Source organism: Triticum aestivum, chromosome 3B, assembly GCF_018294505.1.
Source record: "Triticum aestivum cultivar Chinese Spring chromosome 3B, IWGSC CS RefSeq v2.1, whole genome shotgun sequence".
NCBI classification, from domain to species: domain Eukaryota; kingdom Viridiplantae; phylum Streptophyta; class Magnoliopsida; order Poales; family Poaceae; genus Triticum; species Triticum aestivum.
This window is the reverse complement of record NC_057801.1, coordinates 720,037,998-720,064,008: the sequence shown is the minus strand read 5'-3', so window position 1 is coordinate 720,064,008 and position 26,011 is coordinate 720,037,998. Positions and strand designations below refer to the sequence as shown.

Genomic DNA, 26,011 nt, shown 5'->3' with positions numbered 1-26,011 from the left:
AAGTAGTTGCCTTGGTTTTTTTTTTCTTCGAGAACGGGTTGCCTTGGTGTCACAGAATCGCCCTACGCGCGGGTGGATCTTATTCGCCGTCACACGCGGCAAATAGAATCCGCGACGCCCACTGCCTGTCCTTTTTTTTAGAAAACGCCCACTGCCTACCCGAATTGGCCTGGCCTAGTTCGAGGGTGTTTTTTTTTTTTTTTTTTTTTTTTTTTTGCTGTTTCCTCTTCACTGCCTTCACTAGTCTCATAGATCCCGCATCGAATCTCGGGGGAGCACTATGCAAACCAACATAGCAATAAAACCAACACACAAGATATCTCTATCTCATATGCACTATGAAATAGGTACCCTAACCGTGGAGATGGACAATTGCATCAACTGTAGCCTCCTCGGCGAATCGAACCGAGTAGCATCTGACTGCAAGACACCATTTGTGTTTTAGTTCAGATCAATGTTAAGTGCTACCTGGAGTTGACAAATAACAACTTCAGCAATGAAAGAAGTGCACAGATAAAACTACATACATTATCTTGCTTGTGCAGGAGGAGCTCCTTGATGTGAAGGACCTCCCCAACGATCTGTGGCTCCTCATTAGTCTCGTTGGTGAAGGCCTCCAACTCCTCAGCTTCATGGTCGTCATCTTCAACGTGGCGATCTTCCTCCGCCCGTACGGCCGCATCCTGCTGCTCCTCCCCGTCGTTGTCGTCATCATAGTTTCGAAAAGGGGCGCTTTATTACTTAAAAAAAATTAAACATTATACCCGGCCTCTACATAACTAAGATGCACACAGCCAAATAAGATCCTCTCACACAAAATAAAAATAAAAAGGCGAATTACAACGAAACATGTAGAGTCCATATAACGCCTAAAGCGGAGGGGGGTCAATCCTTAGATCATAGTTGTGGCCGCAGTTATTGGTGGCAGCGTGGCGGAGGTGCTCGTCTTCCTCAGAGTCAGAGTCGAAGTCTTCATCTTTTGGTTTCTCCTTAATTGCTTTCTTACGAGTTGAAGTATGGTATCTAGCACATCGGACAAAACCCTTTTTTTTCTTTCTCATTGCTAACACTTGTATTGAGCAGGGGCCAGGGGTCCTCCTCCTTTTCTAAAAAAAACTAAAAAAAAATTGAGCAGCATTATGTGAACTTGTTGAATACCTCATATATGTGTTGTTGTCAATAGTAAGGGCTCATCTAAACTGTATTTTGATCAATGGGAGCAGTGTTACCATGAAACTGCATTTTGCTGTTGGAAGAAGGAATGGATTATGCTATATCCTCATGTTATGTTGATGTTTACTATTAGGTTTATCTGAAGGAATGTATATTTTGCTATGCACCATCTAAAGTGTTGTTTGTTGTATGCTTTGTTGTTGCAATCAGTGAAACTCAGTTGGTTTTGGGTTTGTGGCGGACTCATGTGGGCGGGCCGGGAGTTGCTGGCGCCCGCTTATGTGTTTGGCGTGCAGCTGCATCACACCTCGCCTGCATCTTGACTTCTAGGAAATGTTTAGTCAATGGTATAGTATGGATTTGTATGACAAAAGGCCCCACCTGACTGCTAGGACATGTTCAGTCAATGGCATAGTAGTGTGCCATTGTTTTTGTCAAAGGGGTTGTAAATTTCGTGTGTACCTTACAATGTTAGTCGATACTTAAAATCATGGCATGTTGTCGTAACTTGTAAAGTGATGCTACTGTAGCTAGGTTCGTGAGTTATGAACGTGGGGAAATGTCAAGCTTATTCAAGACCGCTCCCATACCTCCATCTGACTAATTTGCGCAACAAAACCTCAAAATAAAACGACCAGAAAAACTAAAATAGAAGTTCAGATAAAATATTAGAGACTATACATGAACCATGATTTAATCCACGACCGAGTAATCGTACCCCTTCATGTTTTTGCATTATGTAAAATTTCTAAATAAACAACTAGCTTATCTGTGTTTTTTTTTTGCATCCGTGCGGCATGCACAATGAATTCTCAAAAGCTCAGCATAAAAAATTATCTCTTTTTTTAGAATCGCATAAACAATTCTTGAACCAATCAACATAGTGTGGCGTGCCACCATGCACTACCTGCTAGTGATGTACAATGGTTATCTCTTATTCTTATCTACAGATGAAAAATATGATGAGAGATATTGTTACGAAGAGATCATTTCTTAATATGTATTCTGCCTAGTCCTGTCATGGCTCCATGTTTCATATTAAGTGCAAATGTCCATGCAGCACTTCCTGCCAACTAAACTTCGAGTTCAATTTTTTTGGTCCATTGGATCGAAAGGAAGCAGCATCAAATGGCAGTTAACCTCTTGTGGGCCGATGTTTGAATGCATGAGGCCATGAAAATAGGATCATGGAACCACACAACATGCAAACGGAACTCATCAACTGACAAACATTTAAGTATTTCCAAATAATATAATATCACAGACAATATACCTAGAAATCATTTCTGGACATTATTATGAACATAAGAACATCAGACAAGTTCACAACACCATCTCATATATACAACTCTAACTGCTAGGATGAAGGCGCATTATTTCTTCTTCAGGCCATGAGGTAAAGATCTAGCCATCATTGGATGAACCGACGATGGTGAGATCTGCCTTCACAACGCAGCTCGATCCCACAACATAGCCTCCAGACGGGTCCTTGAGTTCCTTGAGTCCAATGAAGTTAGACGATCCCATTCCCTGTACACATACCAATGTATGTCCCTGTCCACATACCCAGAGACCTGCGATTCACCACAAAAGTAAAAATCAATTGTAATCATCATGAGGTTACAGATACTAGCTGCTTGAATCACACATATCAGTAGCACTGATACTTGCTAAGCAGAGCTGAACCTGAAGTTTCAGTCCGGTGTTTCACATTCTTTTGGTCCAGGATGGATAGTGTCAATTCAACCACCTTCCCAGACTCCAAAGGGAGCTCAACCGAGTCATCCAGGGATAAGTACAAGCTGAGGCAATCATTGCTGTACTTGTCACCACGTGGATACATACGGACGTACCTGTTGACAAGAATGGGAAGTGACTCTTCAAATATACTAATTGGGTACCCGGGAAAATGTATTTCAAGAATGTGGTTGGTTACTGAAAGCAGAAACTTTGACCACAACTTGGTGGCATTACAATTGTACAAAGAAACTAAGCAAAGCATGACTACAGTACGGTAACAATTTGAGAAAATAATCGATATGGTATGTGACACATACAAGAACCGGTTGTGCCAAATATATACATGATAATCAAATTTCTGGATTTTTTTCCTCCTAAACAACATATATACATTCGGCCATGAAATTTTATACGCCAACATAGATTTTAGTACTACATTGTTTCTAATTCGTTCTTGAATTTTCTATACGCCGTGCAAAAACCCTTCTGTATTGAAAGATTGAAACTGGGATGTGCTACCATATCTGTAAATATCTTGGTTGCATCCTTAGAGATCAAGCTAAAATATCCGGTTGGAATATCTGAAGGACTGATAAGCTAAAGGATACATATAAGCTAAAATGTTGGATGACACATGCATGCTATTTATATAAATCATTTGTGATGTAACTACCCAGATGTATACCATTTAAGTCCGCCAACTTCAAATGTAGGAGAACGGACAAAGTGCTTCAAGTCCAATTCAAGGAAATTATCCATGGTCCAAGTGTATGTCCCTTTAATGAACCCTTTCTTCTGGATAAAGAGATTCTGAACTGTGGTAGCCTTCTTCTGAACCACAACATCCTTCTTTTCAGGAGAAGAGACATCGATTTTTAATATCTCCACACCAAAGACACAGCTATCATCAATTAGAAAAGCAGATGATTTCAGTAGCTCCTGAAGAGGAATCAAGCAATGCGGCTTCGAGTAGGTATTCTTGACATCAAAGTTGTAGCTAGCTGTATTTAGGTAAAGGTTAGAACTTATAGAAAATTAGAAAACTAAGAAGCGTTGTAGCTAGCAGTGTTTAGGTAAAAGTTAGAAAATTAGAGAAACAAAAACTTGTATGTAAGATGAAAATATCCCAAATAACATATAATCAACATTTCCGCGGAAAAAAACATTTAATCAGCTTTCCCCCTGGTTAGCATTTAACGAGAGGTCATCAAAGTAAAAGAGAACATGCATATGTACTTTGGAACGTTGTTCCAATCAGAAGAATCTCGAGTGTGTGACGCACAGTACAGAACGTCGACGGACAAACTTAACAGCAAAGAAAATATGAAGTGACTTGTTAATGGGAAAAGCAATTGATAATGTTACGAAACTTGTAGGTATTGATTTGTAATGATGGAATCTATAGCTCAAACTTGTGATGCACACAAGACTGTGTATGGAGTATGGACTCCCAGCTAATAGGATGGATGCACTCTTTTTGGCGGGGAAATTGGATGGATGTATTTGAAGAAACACATTCATGAGTCTAGATACCTTTGCATCCACAATACTCTCCTTTTGAATGGTTGAATATTGACAGCTCGAATACTGCATGCACTGTATGAACTTGCTCCAACCATGCGTGGTATATCTCGAGAGAAAGAGCCACATATGGATTTCCCATAACACCTTGTTTGTGCTTTGGAGACACTCGCAGGAACCTGGGATGGGAATTGAAGGAAACCAAGTAAGTCTATACAAGTCATAACTGAATCAAGCCTAATTTCGTCACTTGATGCTGGTTGCTATTTCAACGGTTCAACCTGACTGAGACATGATTTCTGAGTAATCAACACCCCCAAAATATTAGGTATTTAGTTAACAGACAGTTACTTTATCCACTAGTTAAAACCAGATGACATTTATACATCTAATACGTTAATTCTGTAAAGTTGCTATTGCGATTATGATGCATACGTACCACCTGTACCCAGAGCATTCAAAAGCAGAAGAGACCGCCGAGGCAGCGTTCGTCTCAAGTAGCGCTGAGAAGTCATGAACCTTCCATTTTAAATGTGGAACATGGGTCTCTCCTAAGCTTGCAGGAGCTGAAATTTTCACCAAAGGAGGCAACAACTGAAAATTATATTCATCCTTGGGAACATGGTAGGGTACAGAATAATACCTCGCAGAATAATTGTCTATGTTAAGATTATATGAATGAACATACAGTGATTTGTGAGAAGTGGCCACTAATATATTGCAGTAGTTACCATGTCACCAGTCACTAGTCAGGGTACAAACGACAGAGCATGCGTTTTTTCCTTTGTTTTTTTAATAAAAGAGGCCACTTTTGCATGTATAGACAGTACTATCTACTATTAGCTCTAATGAACAAGCATTAGGACCAACAATGTGATGCATTCACAGGGATTCAGTTCATCAACGTGATGCCGAGGGCAAGAGCTTCCTCAATTTAAAGCTATTTGTGAATTGTGATACATATAGTCTGAAGTTGAATTGTGCAGACAAATACATACATGTGCTCCCGGCGTTGCCCATATTGGCCTGCTCCTTCCTCTTGTCTCCTCTTGGTCTGCATGTGAAATTAATCTTGGCGCCTTAGTAAGGGCATAACCGACAAGATTATCTAATTAATCTTGATCAACACAGTTACTACCAGGCAGGGCAGGCATACAAAAACCATGCGTATGTACTGTATTGCCACAATGCGGAAGTACAAAACAATTTTGACGGTTCGCGAGAATGTTAAACCCTAACTAAATTGGAGAGATCATCAAAAGGTCTAAGGCGGGAACACGCCACAGGTTGGGAGATTAGAAAGAAGGGATTCAGACGATGACGAAGCAGAAAGCCTGAAAGTCGTCGAAACCTAGAAGGCGAAAGCAAAAGTCAGAGAGAGAAGAAATACCTGGATTTGGTGCAGCTGGATTTGTCGCAGGTTGCACAATGGCTGGTTTCCTCGACGGCGTTTGTTGGAGCTGCGAGCTGATCAGGGGGGTTATGCTTTTATGGAACCTACATAGTATATATAGCCAGGCGGAGAGGAACCTAACCGTAACCGGACTAGTATACCGCTAACAGACAACTATAGCAAACTCCTAGTATACGACTAGCTAGCTAGCACACCACGTACAGAGGGAGGACTTTGGCTAACTAATCAACCTAGCCCTAATAATTACTCTAGGGCACGGACTTGGGAACGTCAAGGGCCGAGTTTGAGGAGCTGAGCCACATGACTTGTTCCTTAGGTCATGGCATTGGTGGACAGTGCCATGAGAAAGGCTTAACTGGACAAGAACAAGGAGCTGATTGATGAGATTGTGCTATATACTAGTTGGTGGAAGCACCATGCATATCCCCAGGATTCAGAGCGCACACGCACATCTGCCACGTGTATGCACATTCTTATTTTCGCAGACCGTTTTTTCTTGTGGTTTTTCCGTTTCGATCTTCTCCAGTTTTTTCACATGTTTTTTCCTGGTGTTTTTTTTATCATTTTGTGCTATATATTTTTTAAAGTGTTCATTGTTTTTAAAATGTTGTACGACTATAAAAATATTGTCAAACATGTATAGAAAAATGATTCTGGTTTACACAAAAATGCATAACATGCATGTAGGAAAAAAATTAGACATCAAAAACCTATATTTTAAAAAATGTTAATCATGTATCTAATGCTAAATGTGTATAATAAAATGTCCCTAATGTATACAAAAAATATACAACGTGTATGGAAAAAGTAGATATCAAAACATATATTTCAAAAAAAAATGTTAATCATGTATTTGAAAAATGTTAAATGTGTATAAAAAATTGTTTCATATGTATTTGAAGAGTATACAATGTGTACGAAAATAAGCAGACATCAAAACATGTGTTTTCTAAAAAAATTGTATAAAAATATTAAACATGTATACAAATAATGTTTCAAATGCATACAAAAAATGTACAATGTGTATGAAAAAATAGACATCAAAACATGTATTTAAAAAAATGTTAAGCATGTTTTTGTAAAATGTTAAACATGTATTAATAATATCGTAATGTATGCTAAAATTGTACATTGTGGGTGCCAAAAGAAGTAGAAGTGTCTTTAAAAAGGAAATTGAAAAAGAAAAAAACAGATAAAACCAAAGAAAACCGATGAAAACCGGGAAAGAAACATAAAAATTGAAAAGAAAACCAAAGTTACTCGAGACAGGAGGCGCCTGCTTTGCCTTAAAAAGCTAAAAGAGGTGTCTGGTTCATTTTTTTTGGGAAGCGTTTCCTTTCGCTTTTTTTTTTTTGCCTAATAAAAGAAAAAGGCACTTCTGCTCCGCCGCCGCCGCTTCGTGTCGAAAGGCAGGCGTATGTTTTCCTTTTGTTAGGGGAAGAGTCTGCTTCGGAAAAAATGAGGATGTCCATCCACCGCCGCCCAACAAATGAAGGCCATCCACCAGCGCCGCTTCATGTCGACAGACATGTGTCCGTTTTTCCTTTTCTTAGGGGAAGCATCCGCTTTGAAAACAAAGGATGTCCATCCACTGCCGCCCAACAAGCGAAAGCCATCCGCCGCCGCTCGCTAGCGCCTTCGCAAGTCTAGCCCCCTCAATTCCCGAGCTAGCATGCCGGCATCCCCTCTCCCTGTTGCTTCCATGTCCTTCCTCTTCCCGCCACCCGAGCTAGCCACCACGTCCATCCTCCGGAAACCGACCTCCTCTCGCGGCTCCCCGCCAAGTCCATCCACCAAGTGTGTCTCCAAGCCACCTCATCTCCCACCGCAACCACCGCAAGAGCTAGTTGATAATGTATAGTTGGATTGCTTTTCTTTTGCAAGATCAATAGTAGTTTATTTGAATATGATAGAGCTACAATCAAGAGGCAAAAGATCCTCAATATATGGGGGTCCTCTTTCGAGCCACACAGTCGTGACCTGTTCCGAACGACTATATCTTGCCAGGCAATCTGCAACTTTATTTTGAGATCTATGAAGCTTCTGAGTAATAAACACTCTACCGACCATTAAAAACTTAACCTCAGCAACTAAGTGACCATAAGCCGAACGAACCGTAGAGACAGGAAAGGGCAGTCGAAGAGTCCAATTGTATCACAACTGGTAGGTCGGTACGCTCACGAGCAAGCACCATACCAATCATTAACGCATGAATTTCTGTCTCAAGAGCATCGTTACAATTAAACAGGTATAGGTAAGCATAAAATATTACCGACTTTTTTTTTTGAAACGCGGTCCCTTAGAGCCCGATTCATTAAAAAAGGTCGAAGAGAGGTGTCCAGTTAATTAACGGAAAACCTTGCGAAAACCGTCAACATGCCCGCAAAAACAAGGCGCACAGGGCGACCTGGCAACCCACACAAGAACGCACACACGCCGTCGAAGAGAAAACCACGAACAAGCGTCGAGGCCTGCGTCGGTCGATGCCAAACAGTCCACCGCACACGCCGACGACCAGGCAGCTCCGACTCTGTCGACGAGCATTGTAGGGAGAAAGTGCTGGGCCTGCGTCGAGCCGGCACCGGAGCCGACCACCCGTCTCGTGTCATCGTTGCCGCGGAAGCACCTCCTCTGCAGCTCCGACTTCAGGAAGACAAATGAGGCCCGGCAACCCCTCGAACACGCCAAGAAGACCATGCCTGAGATTAAGTTATTTGTCAAGAAGAAAAATCAGTTTAAAGAATCAATCAGAAAAAGAAAGCAAGCAACATCAGCGCGCGTAACCTGAAACCAAAAGCAAAAGATTCTTCCAAAGGACCGGAAGTTCAAAACAACCTCCACGCAAAAAGTACTTGATCAAAAAATCATCCAAATGTAAATTAAGCCCTGATCAACCAGTCGAAGGACGGTAACTTCCTAAGCATGGGCCGGGCTAGCAATAGAACAGCAGCACAGCTTCAGTGTAATTTTGTTTTTGAGAGTCATCAACTTTGAGGCACACGGTCTATCCATGTTCTCGCTTTCTGGCTAGGGACGTCACATTTGATTTGATCAACCCCACGACGTAAACTGTGTCCCAAATCTTGTGGCTTTTGATGAATAAGTAAATTTAGCTTTTACCCCTAAAAAGGTACGCACGTCTCAAAAGTTGTTGTGTGGTCGAATCGAAAGTAAGGACACAAGTAAGGAAACGACTACGTTCAAAAAAAAAAGTAAGGAAACGACTCAAAATATTATAATTGGATTGAAGGACATAAAACATGCCTAATGGTTTGGGTTGTGGTGGTGCACCCAGCAACAAGAGTGCGACTCCTGTGTGGAGGCGAATTTCTGGAATTCTCGCCAAGGACGCCGAATCATACTCCCTCCGTTTGGAATTATTTGTCTCGAAAATGGATGTATCTAGAACTAAAATACGTCTAGATACATCCATTTCTGCGACAAGTAATTCCGAACGGAGGGAGTACATAGATCGATCACACCCGAAGTTATTTTTCTATCCGTCGACAAAATGATGTTTTTTTTAAAACGCCCACGCAATTAGAGCAACTCCAATGCCCAGTTTTGAGTTTGCGTCGGTGCGGACACGAGGCGGACGTGCACGAGACGCACCAACTATCGCTGGCCCGCCAGTCGGTGGCAGCCTTCACCATTTCCCTCCACTTCCCCTAAAAACTTCCCGCCCTGCGCGCGCTCCCGTCGCTCGCCATGGACGACGACCTCGATGCCGCCGCCAGCCTCGCCTCCCTCGCCTCGTACGGCATCACGACGACCCTCTGGCAAAGGCAAGCCTCGCGCCCCCCGCAAGACCGTCGTTGCGCCCAAGCCGAAGAAAAAGCTCACCCCCGAGAAGAGGGCGAGGGAATCGGCGAAGAGAAAAGACCGGAGGCACGCGGCGTCGCAAGGGACGATGCCATCGCGGTGGCCGCTGTCGCGCAGCAGGAGGCCACCAACGCCCGCATCGCGGCGGCAACGAGGGAGGCGTTGATGTACCTAGGGTTAAACCTTGGCCAGGACGGCCTCGTCAATGCCGCCATGCCCGCGGCCAGCACCGGCTCATCTGTATTTCCTCGGATGGTGCTGCCCGAGTTGCCCCGCGCGTCGGCGACGCGGCCGATGCTCGGCTACCACGTCCACTCACAAGCCTCCCAGCTCTCCGAGAAATGCTCCCACGAGGTGAACGTGGTGGCGCCTCTATGCCCACGCCCACGCCCATCGACCTGAATACCACACTGGTGGCCGGTGGCTCCTCATCCGGAGGAGTGAGGAGACATGCGCAACACATGCGAGCCGGCGTGCTGTCGGGCTCACGCAACCTGTTCAACGGAATGCCGGCCTCCGGCGATGACGACTGCATGCAGAACATCATCTTTGAGGGTGGTGCGGTGGCCTTTGGAGCTGGCTACGATCCCAAGGAGACACAAAGCCAGGACAGCCGAGCGCAGTTCACGCCGTCCACCTATCATCAAGATCAGGTTGCCTTCATGCATGATCAGGTCGGTTTGGACCTAGATGGCTTCCCGCTCGACCACGAGTTTCCAGAGGACTACGGACTTGAGGAAGAGGATGAGTCGGACATCGAAGGGGAGCCTTTGTTCGAGGACGAGCTCGCCATCCAAGCCGTCGGGGGGAAGCCGAAGCGCAAAAGCAGACAGGCAAAGGCATACACGACGGCCGAGGACAAGCTTCTATGTGAGTGTTGGAGGGACATTGGGCAAGACACCAAGACAGACGTCGAACAAAAGGCATCAATCTTTTGGACTCGTGTCCATCGTGAGTTCCATGAGCGCAAGTAGTTTCTGCCGTATCAAATGCAAAGCACGGACGGATGGGTGTCCATTTCGAAGCGTTGGAAGGCGATCCAACAAGAGTGCAACAAGTTTTGTGCCACTCTTGAGAGCATCAAGGCACGCCCCCTGAGATGCATCAGCATACAAGACATGGTATGCTAGCAAGCGCCCCTCTTTTGTGTCATTCCATTTATGCTTACATGTCCATTTCAATTTCCATATCCATTTGCCAATATGCTTGAATGCATTTCATTCGTAGGCATTTCAAGTTTTGAAGGCATTCAAGGTCCAACACGATGGCAAGTCCTTCAACCTCTCCCAGTGTTGGAGGGTCATCAAAGACGAGGAGAAGTTCAAGGAGCAATATGCCGCCCTCATGTCGTGTGGGGGGAAGAAGGCCGTGGAGGAGGTTGGGGACGGTGAGAATCCATGGCCGCGGGGAAAGACCAATTCCAAGAAGGAAGACAAGCGGGATGCAGCGTCAAACGCCTTGATCGCAACCGTGGAGGACATGATGACCAAAAAGGACTCAAGGAAGGAGAAGCGCCGGAAAGACAAGGAAGAACAAATGAACGCCTTCATGGAGATCCAAAGGAGGAGGCTTGAGACGGAGGCAGAGAAGCAAACGAGGATGCTTGAGATGGAGGCGGAGAAGCAAGCCAAGATGCTAGAGATCGAGGCCGCCAATGCCAAGACCAAGGCGAAACAAGTGGCTCTCACTAGCATGATGATGGGTGGAGATCATGAAGGTGGATCTCAACACCGTGTCGCGCAAGGAAGAGGCCGTGGTTCAAGAAGATGCAGGCCTACACGCTCAATTTCGACGACGAGTGATCTATGGCGGCGAGGGTCATCCTCTTTTGTATGTCGGCAAGTGTGCTGACATACCCCCAGCCGCGATGACATGGTCGAACTCAAGTCCTGCCCCTTTTTGTGTGCTGGCATGTGTGCAGCTGACAAGTGCGTCAACATGAACTTGTGTGATGTTTTTTGAAGCTGACATTGTATGCCGGCGCTGGCGTGGTGCCGGCATGAACTTTGGGATGATCTATGGCCACGGGCCTTCTTCAAAATTTGTGTGCGGACATGAAATGGATCACGGCCGTTGGGCGTATTGCCGACCCAAATCTTAAAGAGGGCGGACGTCGAGCGGGCGGCCGACCCAAACGGATAAAAAGCGGACAAGGGATTGCAATTCTGTCGGTATGGACAAATCATGATCAGCTCAATTTTGTGTGCAAGCCACAGTTTACCTTCAGAAGGAGTTCTCAACTTAGAAGGGAGGCAGCTGGTGACAAGGAATCGTGGTTCTGTCGGTATGGACAAATCATATGATAAGATAAGGCGCGAGCCTCGGAGTTCTCCTCGTTAGCCTTATGCTAAGTGAGTGCAACAAGGAAGCTCCAGGTATGGCTTATGCTAAGTGAGTTCTCTGAGGTGGCCTTATGCAAGTTCTGCTATCTATGGCACCCCCGCCTCCATGTATGGCTTGGCCCTCCGCCACTCACTCAGCGTTTGTACCTCCAGAACTATTGCCAATTAATAAGGTTTGTGACTTGTGAGATTCAAAAAAAAGGTGACAACGCAAGACCAAATCTTCAAATATGTGGCATGCCATACTGTAGAGCGCGCAAACAACCAAATATACCTTTAACGATCAGAAAATATGTTTTCACGGTACAAAGCACATGTTTCGATTTCCCACAGGAAGAGACTACGTTTTATTTAGAAGTAACGGATGCAGACAAGAAGGGCTCAGTAACACGCCTTCCGAGTACCAGAAGTTCAATGGTAACGATAACCCGGTGAAGTATAGTTCAGATAGGATGACAAAATGGCGGCGACGAGAAGGGCTGGATCAATTTACTCCATCGTAGCAGGGAGGTAGATCCGGTGGAAGCTGTTCATGGTTAGTCCCCTCCAGCAGGCAGGGCACCTGTTCTGAGCCTGGATGGAGGCCTTGATGCACTTCTCGCAGAAGATATGGCCGCACATAGTCGATGACGGATCGACCAATTCGTCGAAGCAGAATGGACAGCTGAACTTTGGTTCCTTTGAGACCTCCTTTTTAACAGGCACACGGATTGCCTGCGTTCCCATATATAGGTAGCAGTGATGAGCTGATAAAACTAGTGTAACATGATACTGCTGAAGTCCAGTTTGCAGCTCTTACCAAATTGCTATTGGACCCTTCCGAGTGAGCATCACTAGAGTTTATTCCCAGAGATAGTACTGTGTTCACATGGTCGTTGAGAGTTTCCCCTGGAAAGAAAGCAACACAAATCAAGCTAATAAATTAGAAGCATGATTTACAGGGCACACTAGCTAGCATAATGCCCTATATAAAATTAATAGCATATACATGGTCACTGACAGTGAACATTTTGATATCTCAGCTCTGCTCTGGTTCATACGTTATGCTAAGCAAAAGGGAAATTAAGAGTCTGAAGGAAGAAGATACGTAAAGCTAATTTCTGATGATGGATCTTTAAGGTTAAAATTTCATTTTTGATCTTTAAGCTAATTACAGAAGCTCAATAAATAAAACATTATATGCAAATTGCAGCGATGTAACTGGATGGAGAACCAGGATTATTGCAGCAGATGTTGTCGTCTGTCACAAAAAAATAACTATTCAACGGTTTGTAGTAAGCACCTTGCGTGGCACCAGGTGCCTGAATCATGCCCCCATGAGCATAGGCTGTGGAAGATGCTCTCTGCCTCTCAATCTGAGCAAGCGAGGTCACAGCAAACTCGAAATGTGGCTCAACTGGTCCATTCGTCATGTTGTAGTACTCCCACTGCCGAAACAATATGAGACGTCATTAGGAAAAATGATAAGACAGCAATTTACCTATTGGATCTAAACCCTAGCTCTTTCTCTCTCACACTCGCGCTTGAACGGAGGAAGAAAAAAGAGGGGACAGTGGTGGTTTTCGGCAACGAAAGCCTCGCTGCACAGAGAGTGTTTTATCTCAAGTTCAAGGCACCCCGCCGTTCCAACGAACAGAACACGGGGTTTATACCCGAGCCAGTACTGGGGCACGACCCCCAGGTCTCCTACCCAGTCGAGCTCACGATCCGGTCGCTCTGGCCGCGCCCACAACGCGCTCCCACATGGACGCGACTCAAAAGATGGCAACGGGGATGAAATCCATTGGGTCTTGCCTTCCCACGAGAAAATCATAAACCCGTCCCATCCCCGTCACCGTGCGCGAGGCTAGTTTTTCGCCCATCCCCTAAACCCATCAGGTTTTCTTAACCCACGAGGAAATTGACATATATAAGGAAACATAGAACCAACAAAGAATAATATTTCGACAACAAAACGAGCATATTTCAGCAGCATAACTTGAGGACATTGAAGTTGGATGGACGCTTGGGAATCGGATTGAAAAGCCCTCTGCCTCCTCTTCCACGAAGGGCACGGCCTACTGCCCTTACATCACCACCTCACGGGGTTGTAGTAGAGAGAGGAAGGCGACGGATGGCTGCAGACTGCGCCGACCGCGGCGCCCTTTCACCTGACTTGGGACGTGAAGAGGCCACCATGGGGTTCGTCACCGGTGGCAGCGCCCTTTCTCCAGATCAGACCGGCGGCGGTGGAGAAGACATGGAGGGAGGAGGCTCGCCGGCGCAGATCATGGTCGGTGGATCTTGCAAGATGGGATCAACCCAGGCGGTGGCTGAGGAAGCGGATTTTTAGAGCATCTGCACAGGGGCCGCGTTTGAATCTGTGCGCTGTACCTCGAGATACCCGTCACGCAATCCAGCTTTGCTGTACCTATTACCGTGGCAGATGTATGTTACAGCCATTGACTTCGTAGGTGTACTGCTCCACCCGTGAATAGGACTTCCGTCTCTCTCGCCTCCCTGTGCTCGCTCTTTGACTGGACATGGACGGGGTGCAAGGAGGCGATTCGATGCCGCCGGCGATCGGCCCCTGGAAATCACTCCGACGGACGACGATAGGTACATACTGATTCTTCCACCTGCACTACTGTTTGCATTGCTCATCCGGAGTAGGCTTTAAATCGATTTGTATTTCCCCTACTAAAATCTGAATCCCCTTTCCATGTGGCTTCTCTGCCGCATCACAGATCCAACTCCGCCGCCGGCAATCCAATCCTACTGTGTGCCTATTTTGACCTGCAAAACAGAGACATCCAGGGCTAATCATCTCCCTGACGTACGCCGAAAACCAAGCAACGACCTCGGGTGTATTACTCCCAATAAACTACAAATCGACTTCAAGAAGGCCTGTGCATATTCCAGCAATGGCAGATTTACCTGTGTTGGATCCGGGAGATGTCCGACGCCGCGGGATATCACCAGCGGCTGTGTGCGCCTTGCCCTGGTGCGGGATAGCATCGGCGGCAATACTCTTGCCGGCCTGAATCTGCAGCTGGTTCCGCTACTCCTCTAGCCCCAGCGGCTGCTGCCTCTGCTCATATTTGGTTCTCTCCATTTTCTGTCTCAAATGAATCTGCCTCCCCCGCCGCATAGCATTGTCCTGCAGATGGATACTACAATGGGGACACAGGTAGACCAGAGTCACGGGCATCCTGAGGAGTGTCCACTGTTTGTCTGTCTTTATCTGTGATAGAATAACCCAGCCTGTACAGTACCCTACCTATAGTAGTAGACCGATCACTGTGGCACACCACTGGAAACACCTGCTACATAACCGTGCCATGCAATACTTACGGAAACGGCTGGCACATATCCCGAGGTATATGGACGTATAGGATAAGGGGGCCGGGGTGCAGCTGCTCTATTATATATTTTCGTGAGGCCCTAGCCTCCTAGGTTTAGGGTTAGGTATTCTGTGGGAAAGAGAGATGAGGGCTCGAGGGAGGGGAGAAGGAGCGAGCGATACTAGCCACCCAGCGAGGGGTTGGTTTGACCTTCGACGCTGGGGGTGGGTGGCTTGGTCGCTCAGGCTCGGTAGCTTTGGGTTGGGCCGCGCCGTGCCGGATCAGCGCTTGGTAAAAAATGTATTTCGCCGGGTTTGCCGGGTTTCGGGTTCGAGGACTACCGAAACGGGTGCAAACCCATGAAACGTGTCGGGTTGTATAATGTGCCCAATAATAGCCCCGCGGGAATGAAAAGATGCCCATTCTCATCCCCTAATAGGGTAAAAACCCGCGGGTTTCGAGGTTCCATTGCCATCTTGAGGCGCGACGTGGTAGGCCCGCAACAGATCGCCACGCTCACCCCGCTACCTACGCCAACGACCTAGCCCTATGGTGGCGGACTCGAACGCAAGCCTAGCTCACGCACCACCACAACACGCACACACGCATGCCTACGGACATGACGCGGCCACGCACCAGCGCCCGGCTCGACCAGCACGCGCACACACGCATGCCTACGGACACGATGAGGCCACGCACCAGCGCCCGGCTCGACCAGCACGCACACACACGCACACTGATCACCACCACGGTGGCTTATTCCTAACATTACCTTCCTAGTCAAGAGATGGACGAGGGATACATATATACATACAAAAAAGATTAAGTAAACAGAGCGCACCTTGTTTGGGTGTTTCTCAAACAAGACTTTCTCGACCCGCCTAGCAAGTTCCGGCAGCCCTTGCTGCCAGTCAGCAGTTACCCTCTTTCCTTCATATAATCTCGCAGTTACCTCCTTTCGTGCATGCTCCATTCTGGCAATTCAAGAACAAGGAAATTGAATCAAATAAAGAAGGCTTTCATGTGTGCCCCAACCCCGCGCGTTTTGGAAATTATGTCAAACAAGACCTTGCAAAATAAGGGAAGGTCATCAACCATTTTTAAGAGAAAAAGGAAGGTTAACAATCTCGGTGCTCTGTGAAAGTTGATTCTAATTCAGTGCATATATACACTTGAAACCCCTGATTGAATAACTACGGAGCACCACCACATCCTACATAAATTTCTACGGAGATAGAAGTAGTAAAGCACTTACATCCTCTGGCGGTAATTGTTGCGCAACGCCACTAGCATGGGATCACCGAGACCCATCACATCCTCCATCTGTTGATGCTGCAGCGGTGGCACATTGGCGCCGCAAAGGCCACTGCCGCCCAACCGATTCATCTGCGCCGCCTGCCCCTCACTCACCTTCGCAGTCAGCCGCAATCAAAACGTAGGGTCGGCTGATGTGGCGAAAGTTTTCTAGAGGAGTAAGGATGAGCACTTGTAGTGCCTCGTCTATGATGAGATCACGTTAATTTGGATCAGGGATCGATTGGAGAATTCGGGGAGAGAAGAGATGCTGAACGGATGAGAATGCGGGGAAGAGGCGAGGTGTTCACAAACGCTTTCATTCAGCATCCCTTACACACACGCGCTTTTTCCGCATAGCCAGCTCATACCCATCCCAACTACCCCTTTTGTTTATTATGTATCCGGATAGCTCCTTGTCGTCGTCTTTGGCAAGGGAGGCGTGACACTCATCGCAAAGCGGCGCTCGAGTATGCCGTGATCTTCTCACGTCACGACACCAATGGATAGGGTTGACATTGGACCTCGACAAACATCATCGCCTCATTGCCTTTGGTCACCATGCGGCGATAGGTGGGCCCAATAACACGCGCGCACACACACACACACACACTTACCCTCATGTCCCACAAACTTTCCCATTTTCTTTAATTTTTAGTGGGTGACCTCATTTTCATAGGCGGTAGCATCGGATGTGTGACATTTGTCTCCCTTGAGGCGAAACCCCTCCCTAAAATATAGTTGCCCGAAAGCGACGCTTGAGAAGATAGTTATCTCCCTATGTCATGACAATCCTCCATTGTTGGATCTTGTTCGTGTGCGTCTTCCTATGGTCTTTATCTTGATATGTGCTTGAAAGGACACACGCTCTCTAATAAAGATTTTGGTGTTAATTACATTATGATTAGATGACAAACTATGTTTTGCGTGTGCTTTCAGTATACACATCATCGGAAACGGAACATAAAGTTGGTTGGCGCCCCCCTAAGTTATAATGATAAAATAAGACAACACACTATTTTTTTTACTTTTTTTAGAATAACCTGAGTAAACATCTGTAAGATCGAAAGTATGTCTAGAGGGGGGGGGGGGTGATTAGACTACTTGACCAAATAAAAACTTAACCTTTTCCCAATTTTAGTTCTTGGCAGATTTTAACAACTTAGCACAAGTCAAGCAATCTTAACACAATTCATGCAAGCATGCAAAGAGTATATAAGCAGCGAAAAGTAAAGCATGCAACTTGCAAGAATGTAAAGGGATGGGATTGGAGTGTGCAAACGCAATTGCAGACACGAATGTTTTTGGCGTGGTTCCGATAGGTGGTGCTATCGTACATCCACGTTGATGGAGACTTCAACCCACGAAGGGTAACGGCTGCGCGAGTCCACGGAGGGCACCACCCACGAAGGGTCCACGAAGAAGCAACCTTGTCTATCCCACCATGGCCATCGCCCACGAAGTACTTGCCTCCCTAGGGTAGATCTTCATGAAGTAGGCGATCTCCTTGGCCTTACAAACTCCTTGGTTCAACTCCACAATCTTGTCGGAGGCTCCCAAGTGACACCTAACCAATCTAGGAGACATCACTCTCCAAAAGGTAATAGATGGTGTGTTGATGATCAACTCCTTGCCCTTGTGCTTCAAATGATAGTCTCCCCAATACTCAACTCACTCTCATAGGATTGGATTTGGTGGAAAGATGATTTGAGTGGAAAGCAACTTGGGGAAGGCTAAAGATCAAGATTCATATGGTTGGATTGGAATATCTTGGTCTCAACACATGAGTAGGTGGCTCTCTCTCAGAAAATCTTACCGTTACACACAATATACCAAACTCGATGGGACCGAATCAGCAAACTCGGTCGGACCGATCTAGTACATAATGTGATCATTAGGCAATTTCGGTGGGACCGACATGTCAACTCGGTGGGACCGATATCATTAGGGTTAGGGCATAACGTAATCTCGGTTTGACCGATTACACAAACTCGGTTGGACCGACTTTGGTAATAAGCTAACCAGAGAGTTGGTCAGGCAAACTCGGTTGGACCGATTTTCTCGTCTCTGTGGGACCAAAGCATTATGAAAAGGAAACAGAGAGTTTGCATTGCAGACTCGGTGGGACCGATCACTCATCTCGGTTAGACTGAAACATTACGAAGGGAAACAAAGAGTTTGCAACCCCATCTCGGAGACCGAGATCCCTATCGGTGAGACCGAAGTGATTAGGGTTTCTGGCAGTGGCTATGTCAACTGAACTCGGTGGCGTCGGATGGATCAAATCGGTGGGGCCGAGTTTGACTTTTGGTTTTGGACATATGTGGATATGAGAAAGTGGTTGAGGGCTTTGGAGCATATCACTAAGCATTTTGAGCAAGCAAGCCATTAAGCAACACCTCATCCCCTTTTAATAGTATTGGCTTTCCTATAGACTCAATGTGATCTTGGATCACTAAAAATAGAAAATGTAGAGTCTTGGACTTTAGAGCTTGAGCCAATCTTTTGTCCTTAGCATTTTGAGGGGTCCACAATCCTAATCCATGCCATGCCAATCACTGAACTTTCCTGAAATATTTATCTTGAAATGGCATTAGTTCAATGAGCTATACGGTGTTAATCATTACCAAAACTACCCAGGGATAGTTGCACTTTCAATCCCCCCTTTTTGGTAATTGATGACAACATATAGATCAAAGCTTCGACGAATGATAATAAGATTGAAATACATCGTCGCTTTGAGAGGTATGTGATAAGCAAGAGCTCCCTCTAAATTTGTGTATTATTTAAAGTTTGCTTTGGACTGCAAATGCACAATGTGTTAGGATCATGGGTCACTCTTCCATGTCACATACATCTTGGTGGAGCGCTCAAAATGATAACAATTGAAAACATGCACTCATCACCAAGCAAAGTGAATGATCATAAATGGATATAAGGGATAATATCATTCAAGCACACATTAAGGTAGCATATGATCAAACACATGATCATCCAAGTATCTCACAAAAGACATAATGTGTCAAGCAAACACTCAATAAAGTATCAAGCAAATAAAGTGCAAAGAGAGACAAAAACAACACACTCTCTCTCGAAGACTATGATCTATACATGTTTCTCCCCCTTTGGCAACAAGTTACCAAAAAGTTAAAAATATGCATAGTGCTATGCGTCTCTCAGGCTTGGTCTTCATGAGGTGGTGTAGAGATGACTCCAAGGACGAAGGCTTCTATTGAAGTAGTTGGAGCTGGTGGAGTGGTTTTTGGAGGTGGCACTAAAGCTGTGGCTGCTGGTGCAGATGTAGTGGCTCTAGTATCAGGAACAGGCACTGCAGTAGACCTCTGACCTCTTGGCACTCTTGTGAAAGCATCTGTAGTAGACTTGCCTTTCTTCTCCTCTACTTCCTCTTGGAGTTGCTCAACTACTGACTGAATCTCAGTTACTTTGACATCAAGATCATAGAATTTCTATTCAAAGATCCTCTCCAAACTCTCCTGATTTTGAGTCAGGGTGGCCAAGCCCTTCTCAATCCTCAAGGTGGATTGGATCAGATATCCAAGCTGATCTTGTTTACTCTTTAAGAACACCTGAGATGCCTCTTCAGCACTTGGCATCTTTGCAGCTTTCTCTGCCCTTGCCTTCTCTCTCTTCTCATGTGCTTGCACTGAGGAAGGATCTTTCTCATCCATGACAACAGTGTTATCCTCAAAATCTGGCTTGAGAGGTAAATGCTCCTTGTCCAACAAATAAGTGCCCGTGCCCATCTTGGAGTTGATGAGCACCTGAATTTGTGGAGCATACCCACAAGACTTCTTTTGATATGTAGCTGTCCTCTTGATTGTTTCCACAATCAGACTCATCACTTTGAACTTCTGAGGAACATCAAATATGTGCAGCAAGTTGATGAAATGTCCTCTTAACATTCTTTGATCTCCAGACTTGGGCAAAAGAGTATGCCTCGGGATGGTATTGATTGTAGGTAGGCCTGACAATAAGTGCTTCACTGATCCGAGCTTGTGAGTTTCCAGGTCTGCATCAGGAATTTCCTTGTACATACTTGCCATTGAGTTATGGTCTTTCTTCTTCTTGGCATACACATCCAAGTCATCCTCATGAGCTTCTGGGGCATTTATCAATCTGGCCCATTCATCAATAGTGGATTGGTACCTAGTACCTTATGACATCCATACAATTCTGCCATCAGGATAGAAGTGAGCAGTGGAGTAAAATTGCATGATCAGCTCATCATTCCACTTAGTAAGCTTCTGGCCAACAAACTTATCCACTTCACAAGCCTTGAAGCTATCATAGACACCTGGGAAGTGATCTTCATTTTCTCTAATGTATGTCCAGTCAACCCATCTCATGTCACATACTATTGGCTTCTTGTCAAGCAGAATAGTCTCATAGATATCTTGTTGTTCCTTAGTGTGGAACCTGTAATCCACAACAGTTCTCCTTCTTACAGCATATAGGTCATTTTTCCTCCAAAGTCTCAGACCTGCATCCTTCCTAATGCTCATGTCCTCTGCCATAGGATGTGTATCATTGTGGTCTGGAATCTTTGGTTTGAGCTTCCTTAGCACTTGGGCTTCAACTTCTTCTTCTTCAACTTCAGGCATTGGGCCCTTGTTATTCTCCTCAGCAGGAATGTTTCTTGTACTCCTCTTAGGTGCAGTCTTGGTGACTGGAGCAGTAGCTTTGGGAGCAGGTTTGGGCTTAGCAGCAGCCCCTGACTTAATTGCATCTCCCATTAGCTTTTGTGCCTTAGGTGCTGGAGCAACATCCTCTTCCTCTTCCTGTTCAGAATCTCTCATCATAGAGGTCTTGACAATGATCCTGGCAGTGGTCTTCTTGACTCTCTCTTTCCTCTTCTTCCCTTCTGCAACAGTTTCTTTGGGTTCAGATCCCAAAGTTTCTTGAGTGGAGGACATAGGAACTCTCCTTGCTGGTGCTTTCTTGTTCAACCCTAGCTTGGTTGAAGCAATAGTACCATATTCTTTCATCAGCACTTTCTTCTTTGAAGTGGCCTCATCCTCAGCTGCAACATAATCTTCATCTTCTGAATCTGAAGTTCTCTTCTTTCTTGCTCTAGTAGTTGCCTTGGGCAAGTTACTAGGTGTGCTCCTGCTGCCCTCATCATAGCTGCTAGAGGGGCTAGTGCCCTCACTCAACTGCTTTTGTTGTTCAGATCTGTTCTGGCTGTCACTCTGGTCAGACATCTTGCAGGAAAACTGTCAGCAGACCCTATGAATAGGTTGTAGATGAGGTAGAGTAGGTGAGCATCACAAAGTACAAAGGTTTTGCAAAACAAATTGAGTCAAAAACTTAGTTTTAGTTCCCTACAGAAATGATCTCGGAGCTACCGAATTGACAAACTCGGTGATACCGAAGCAATACTTGGAACCTAAACTAGTGAACTCGGTCAGACCGAGTCACAGTTCGGTGGCACCGAGATTGCTAGGGTTCCACAGAATCTTGAACTCGGTCACACCGATTTGCATTTTTTCAGTCAGACCGAAAAGCGCATGTGCAATGGCCTAAGCCGAATCGGTGAGACCGATTTCTACATTTCGGTCGGTCCGAGATGAGTTCTGCCGAGAGCTAACTCTAAAATTTTCAAGTCAAACTAGATCAATCTCATTCGTGGCAAGAATCATGGCATTATTCTTGTGCTAGGAATCAGAGTTAAAAAGACAGCACAAGGGGTCAAACACGTACCCTAGAACGACGGATGTTCGCTGCGACGGCGACGGTGGAGCAGAATCCAATGGCGGGAGGTCGCTGGCAGCGAGGAGACGATCCGGAGACCCGAGGAGGCAGAGCAGGACATGCGCGGGCTGAGGGGATTTGAAGTAATTTCCTAAATCTCACCCATGGGTATTTATATCCTGACCCTGTTGGTGTGACCGAGTGGAACAACTCGGTGGCACTGAGATTGCAGAATCGCAAGCAGTTGCTGCAACTCGGTGTGACCGAAATGTTCAAATCGGTTGCACCGAGATGAAAACCTAGATCAACTTAGTGAACTCGGTTTAACAGAAATGGATGTCTCGGTCAGACCGAAATGCACAAAGAGGTTTTGGAAGTTTAAGTCTATGACGAATCGGGGACTCCGAGTGCTCCTCACATAAAGTGGTTCGAATCTGACTTGATCAAACTTTGTGATGTAGCATGAATAGAGTTTGAGACGAGAAAAGCATAGATAGATAGAGAAGGTTCTTAGGAATTCTTGTCCATCCACTTGGCAAAACATAAAAAGAAACCAAACAAACAAAACAACAAGTGGATGTCCTCGAATGAGTAAAATATGTAGACGACATGCTCACACAATAAAATGGCAAATGAAATATGTGACAAAGCATGCACAACCAATTCTAGCATCTATCAATCAATTGGCGATGACTAGGTCATCTATGTATGAGTATATTGACTTAGGAGTCAAATGAGAACATTTGATCATAGGTCATACTCATCATTTAAGCACAAGTGGGGTTACCACTTTTACATAAAGCATTGTTATGTTCACACCATTAGATTTGCTTTAGCTCAATTCTTTAGAGTAAAGCTCCCCCTAGATGTGAGATCCCCCCTAAGAGGGGTGAACTAACCTTGGGTTTTGTCGATGATGACTTCATGTAGGTGTTGAAGATGTGGATGATCAATGTTGTTGTAGATCATTTGGAGCAGTCCATTGGAGTGAGTTGCACTTTCAGTCCTACACGGGTTAGTCCCACAAGGAACAAACAAGGTTATCCATAGCCATAGAGTGATGCACACACAAGATGATGTCCACGGAAGCATTAGGTTACCTTTTCCCTTGTCTTACCAACAAGAGGGTTTTTGACTCCTTGAACTAGTGCTAGATGTGGAAGTAGATTGCACTTGTCCTTGCCAAAATGATACGAGTGAAGTCTATTGGCGGAGTCACCCTCAAGAACTCTCTAGTCCTTCTTCTTTGGGATCCACATCATCTTGATGGGAATCCTTGGGATCGTAGTGGAACTTGATGAAGTAGAACTTGATGTAGTCTTGGGAACCCACTTGACCAAGCCCTTGGGAGCTTCTTCAAAGGCATCAATCTCCTCTTGAAGCTTGTCCTTGCCTTTTTGCTTGTGGTCTTGTGGTGGAAGATCATCTTGAGCTTGTGTCCCTTGGAAAGAAGTAGGATCATACTTCTCTTGTTGGGGAACAAACTTTGTATTGGGGTATTGATCTTCTTCCCACTCAACTCCATTGGCATTGAACTTTCGTTCAAAACCAACACCTTGATTCTTCCGGTGCCTTCCTTGCTTGCGTACAATTTCCTCAAATTGCTTACTTCTGGCAAGGCTGTTGTAGACACCTTTCTCTATAATTCCCTTCAATAAGCTATTTTCTTGCTCAAGTGTAACTTGGCTAAGAGAATCATTAGTGGAATCAAGAGAACAACTAGAAGCTACAACATTGGATTTAGCACGATTATTGTTACTACTAGAAGAAGAATCTTTCTTACTCTTGTTGCTAGATTTTACTTGTGGCATGTAAGTAGATAAGAGTAAACGCTTGTCAATGTAAGAAGAACTTTTCTTGCGAAGATCATCATTGATTGCCTTTAAAAACTCATGTTCTTACTGAAGGTTGAGCTTTTAAAAGCGTAACTTCTCATGAGTCTTTAAAAGTTCTCGATGATCTTCCAAGGTAGTTTCTTGAGCTAACTTAAGAGTGTTTAGTTCTTTAGTTAGATGCTCAATCTTCTCCTTATCATTGTCATTCGTTTTATCTTGATTAGCATGATTAATTGATGTTTCATCATAGTATTCATCACTAGAGTTGTCAACAAGTAAATCATCATCACCTAACAAGTCATCTTCATCACTATTGAAATCAACATACTCCGGGTGTGATACCTTTGGGCCTTTAGCCATGAAGCATCTTCCAATTCCTTCATTTGGTGAGTCAAATATGTCATAGGAGTTGGTTGACACAAGTGCTAGACCGGCAACACCTTCATCTTGAGTATATTCGGAGTCAGAGTGATAGCTTCTCTCGGAGTGATGGTCGGAGTCGGAGCCTGATACCCATTCACCAACATGAGCTTGATGTCTTCACTTTTTGTAGCTCTTTGATGATTTGTCCTTCCTTTCCGAATCCTTGCTTCTCTAGGAGGTTCTTCGTTCATAATGATCATCTCTACTCCTTCTCTCTCTTGGTGGTGATTCTTCTCTTCTAGTTATTCTTTTAGGTGAATCTTCTCTCCTTTTGTAAGGAGCCGTACACTCATTGGAGTAGTGTCCGGGTCTTCCACAATTGTAGCAATTACGTTCACGACTCGAAGATCTTTTGTCATTGTAGGACCTTGACTTGGAGCTACTTTCCTTGCTTCTACTCTTGTAGAACTTATTGAAGTTTTTCACCATTAGGCTCAATTCCTCATTGAAGGTTTGTTTCTCACTTGATGATGTAGGAGCATCACATGAGGCTTTGTAAGCACCACTTGACTTGTTGTGAAGCTCTTCCTTATCCTTGAGTGACATCTCATGAGCAACAATTCTTCCAATGACTTCCTTTGGCTTGAGATCTTTGTAATTGGGCATCATTTGGATTAATGTGCCCACGGTATCATATTTTCCATCCAAGGCTCTTAGTATCTTCTTGATGATGAATTTGTTGGTCATCTCTTCACTTCCTAAGCCAGCAATCTCATTTGTGATGAGAGCAAGCCTAGAGTACATTTCAGCGACACCTTCACCATCCTTCTTTTTGAACTTGTCAAGTTAACTTTGAAGCACATCCAATTTGGATTCCTTGACGTAGTCGATACCTTTGTGCATATCAATTAAAGTATCCCAAATTTCCTTTGCATTCTCAAGGCGGGATGATTTTGTTGAATTCTTCGGGGCACAGTCTGTTGAAGAGGATATCACAAGCTTGAGCGTTGTATTGCAGCATCTTCAACTCTTCTGCGGTAGCTTCACGGTTCGGTTCTCTCCCATCGAAGAATTCACCTTGCAAGCCAATACACACACTAGCCCAAACGGTGGGTTTATGTCCAAGAATATGCATTTTCATCTTATCCTTCCAACTAGCAAAATTTTTACCATCAAAGTAAGGACCTCTATGGTGGTAATTTCCCTCGCTAGACGCCATACTCTCCTAGGTTGTGAAACCAAGGCTATGATCACCAAAAGCTACTGTAATCAAGGCAAATGATACCAAAGCCCTGATACCAATTGTAGGATCAAAAGTATGTCTAGAGGGGGGGGTGATTAGACTACTTGACCAAATAAAAACTTAACCTTTTCCCAATTTTAGTTCTTGGCAGATTTTAACAACTTAACACAAGTCAAGCAATCTTAACACAATTCATGCAAGCATGCAAAGAGTATATAAGTGGCGGAAAG

The 26,011-nt window shown here is 45.0% G+C and overlaps 2 protein-coding genes across 2 annotated transcripts; both read right to left on the bottom strand.

The window, feature by feature from the left end:
* Window positions 1-2,396: 2,396 nt before the first annotated feature.
* Window positions 2,397-5,989, bottom strand: LOC123066193 (uncharacterized). The gene is made up of 7 exons (XM_044489325.1): window positions 5,825-5,989; window positions 5,433-5,488; window positions 4,874-5,000; window positions 4,447-4,613; window positions 3,599-3,914; window positions 2,860-3,026; window positions 2,397-2,747 (listed from the first exon to the last, which is right to left on the bottom strand). Exons 2-7 carry the CDS (start codon window positions 5,452-5,454, stop codon window positions 2,578-2,580), a joined length of 969 nt encoding a protein of 322 aa, XP_044345260.1. The 5' UTR covers window positions 5,455-5,488; window positions 5,825-5,989; the 3' UTR covers window positions 2,397-2,577.
* Window positions 5,990-12,260: 6,271 nt separating this feature from the next.
* On the bottom strand, window positions 12,261-17,135 carry LOC123071989 (probable histone acetyltransferase HAC-like 1). The gene is made up of 5 exons (XM_044495566.1): window positions 16,591-17,135; window positions 16,177-16,309; window positions 13,295-13,439; window positions 12,812-12,900; window positions 12,261-12,726 (listed from the first exon to the last, which is right to left on the bottom strand). The coding sequence occupies exons 1-5, from the start codon at window positions 16,719-16,721 to the stop codon at window positions 12,502-12,504; spliced, it is 723 nt and encodes a 240-aa protein (XP_044351501.1). The 5' UTR covers window positions 16,722-17,135; the 3' UTR covers window positions 12,261-12,501.
* Window positions 17,136-26,011: the final 8,876 nt, after the last annotated feature.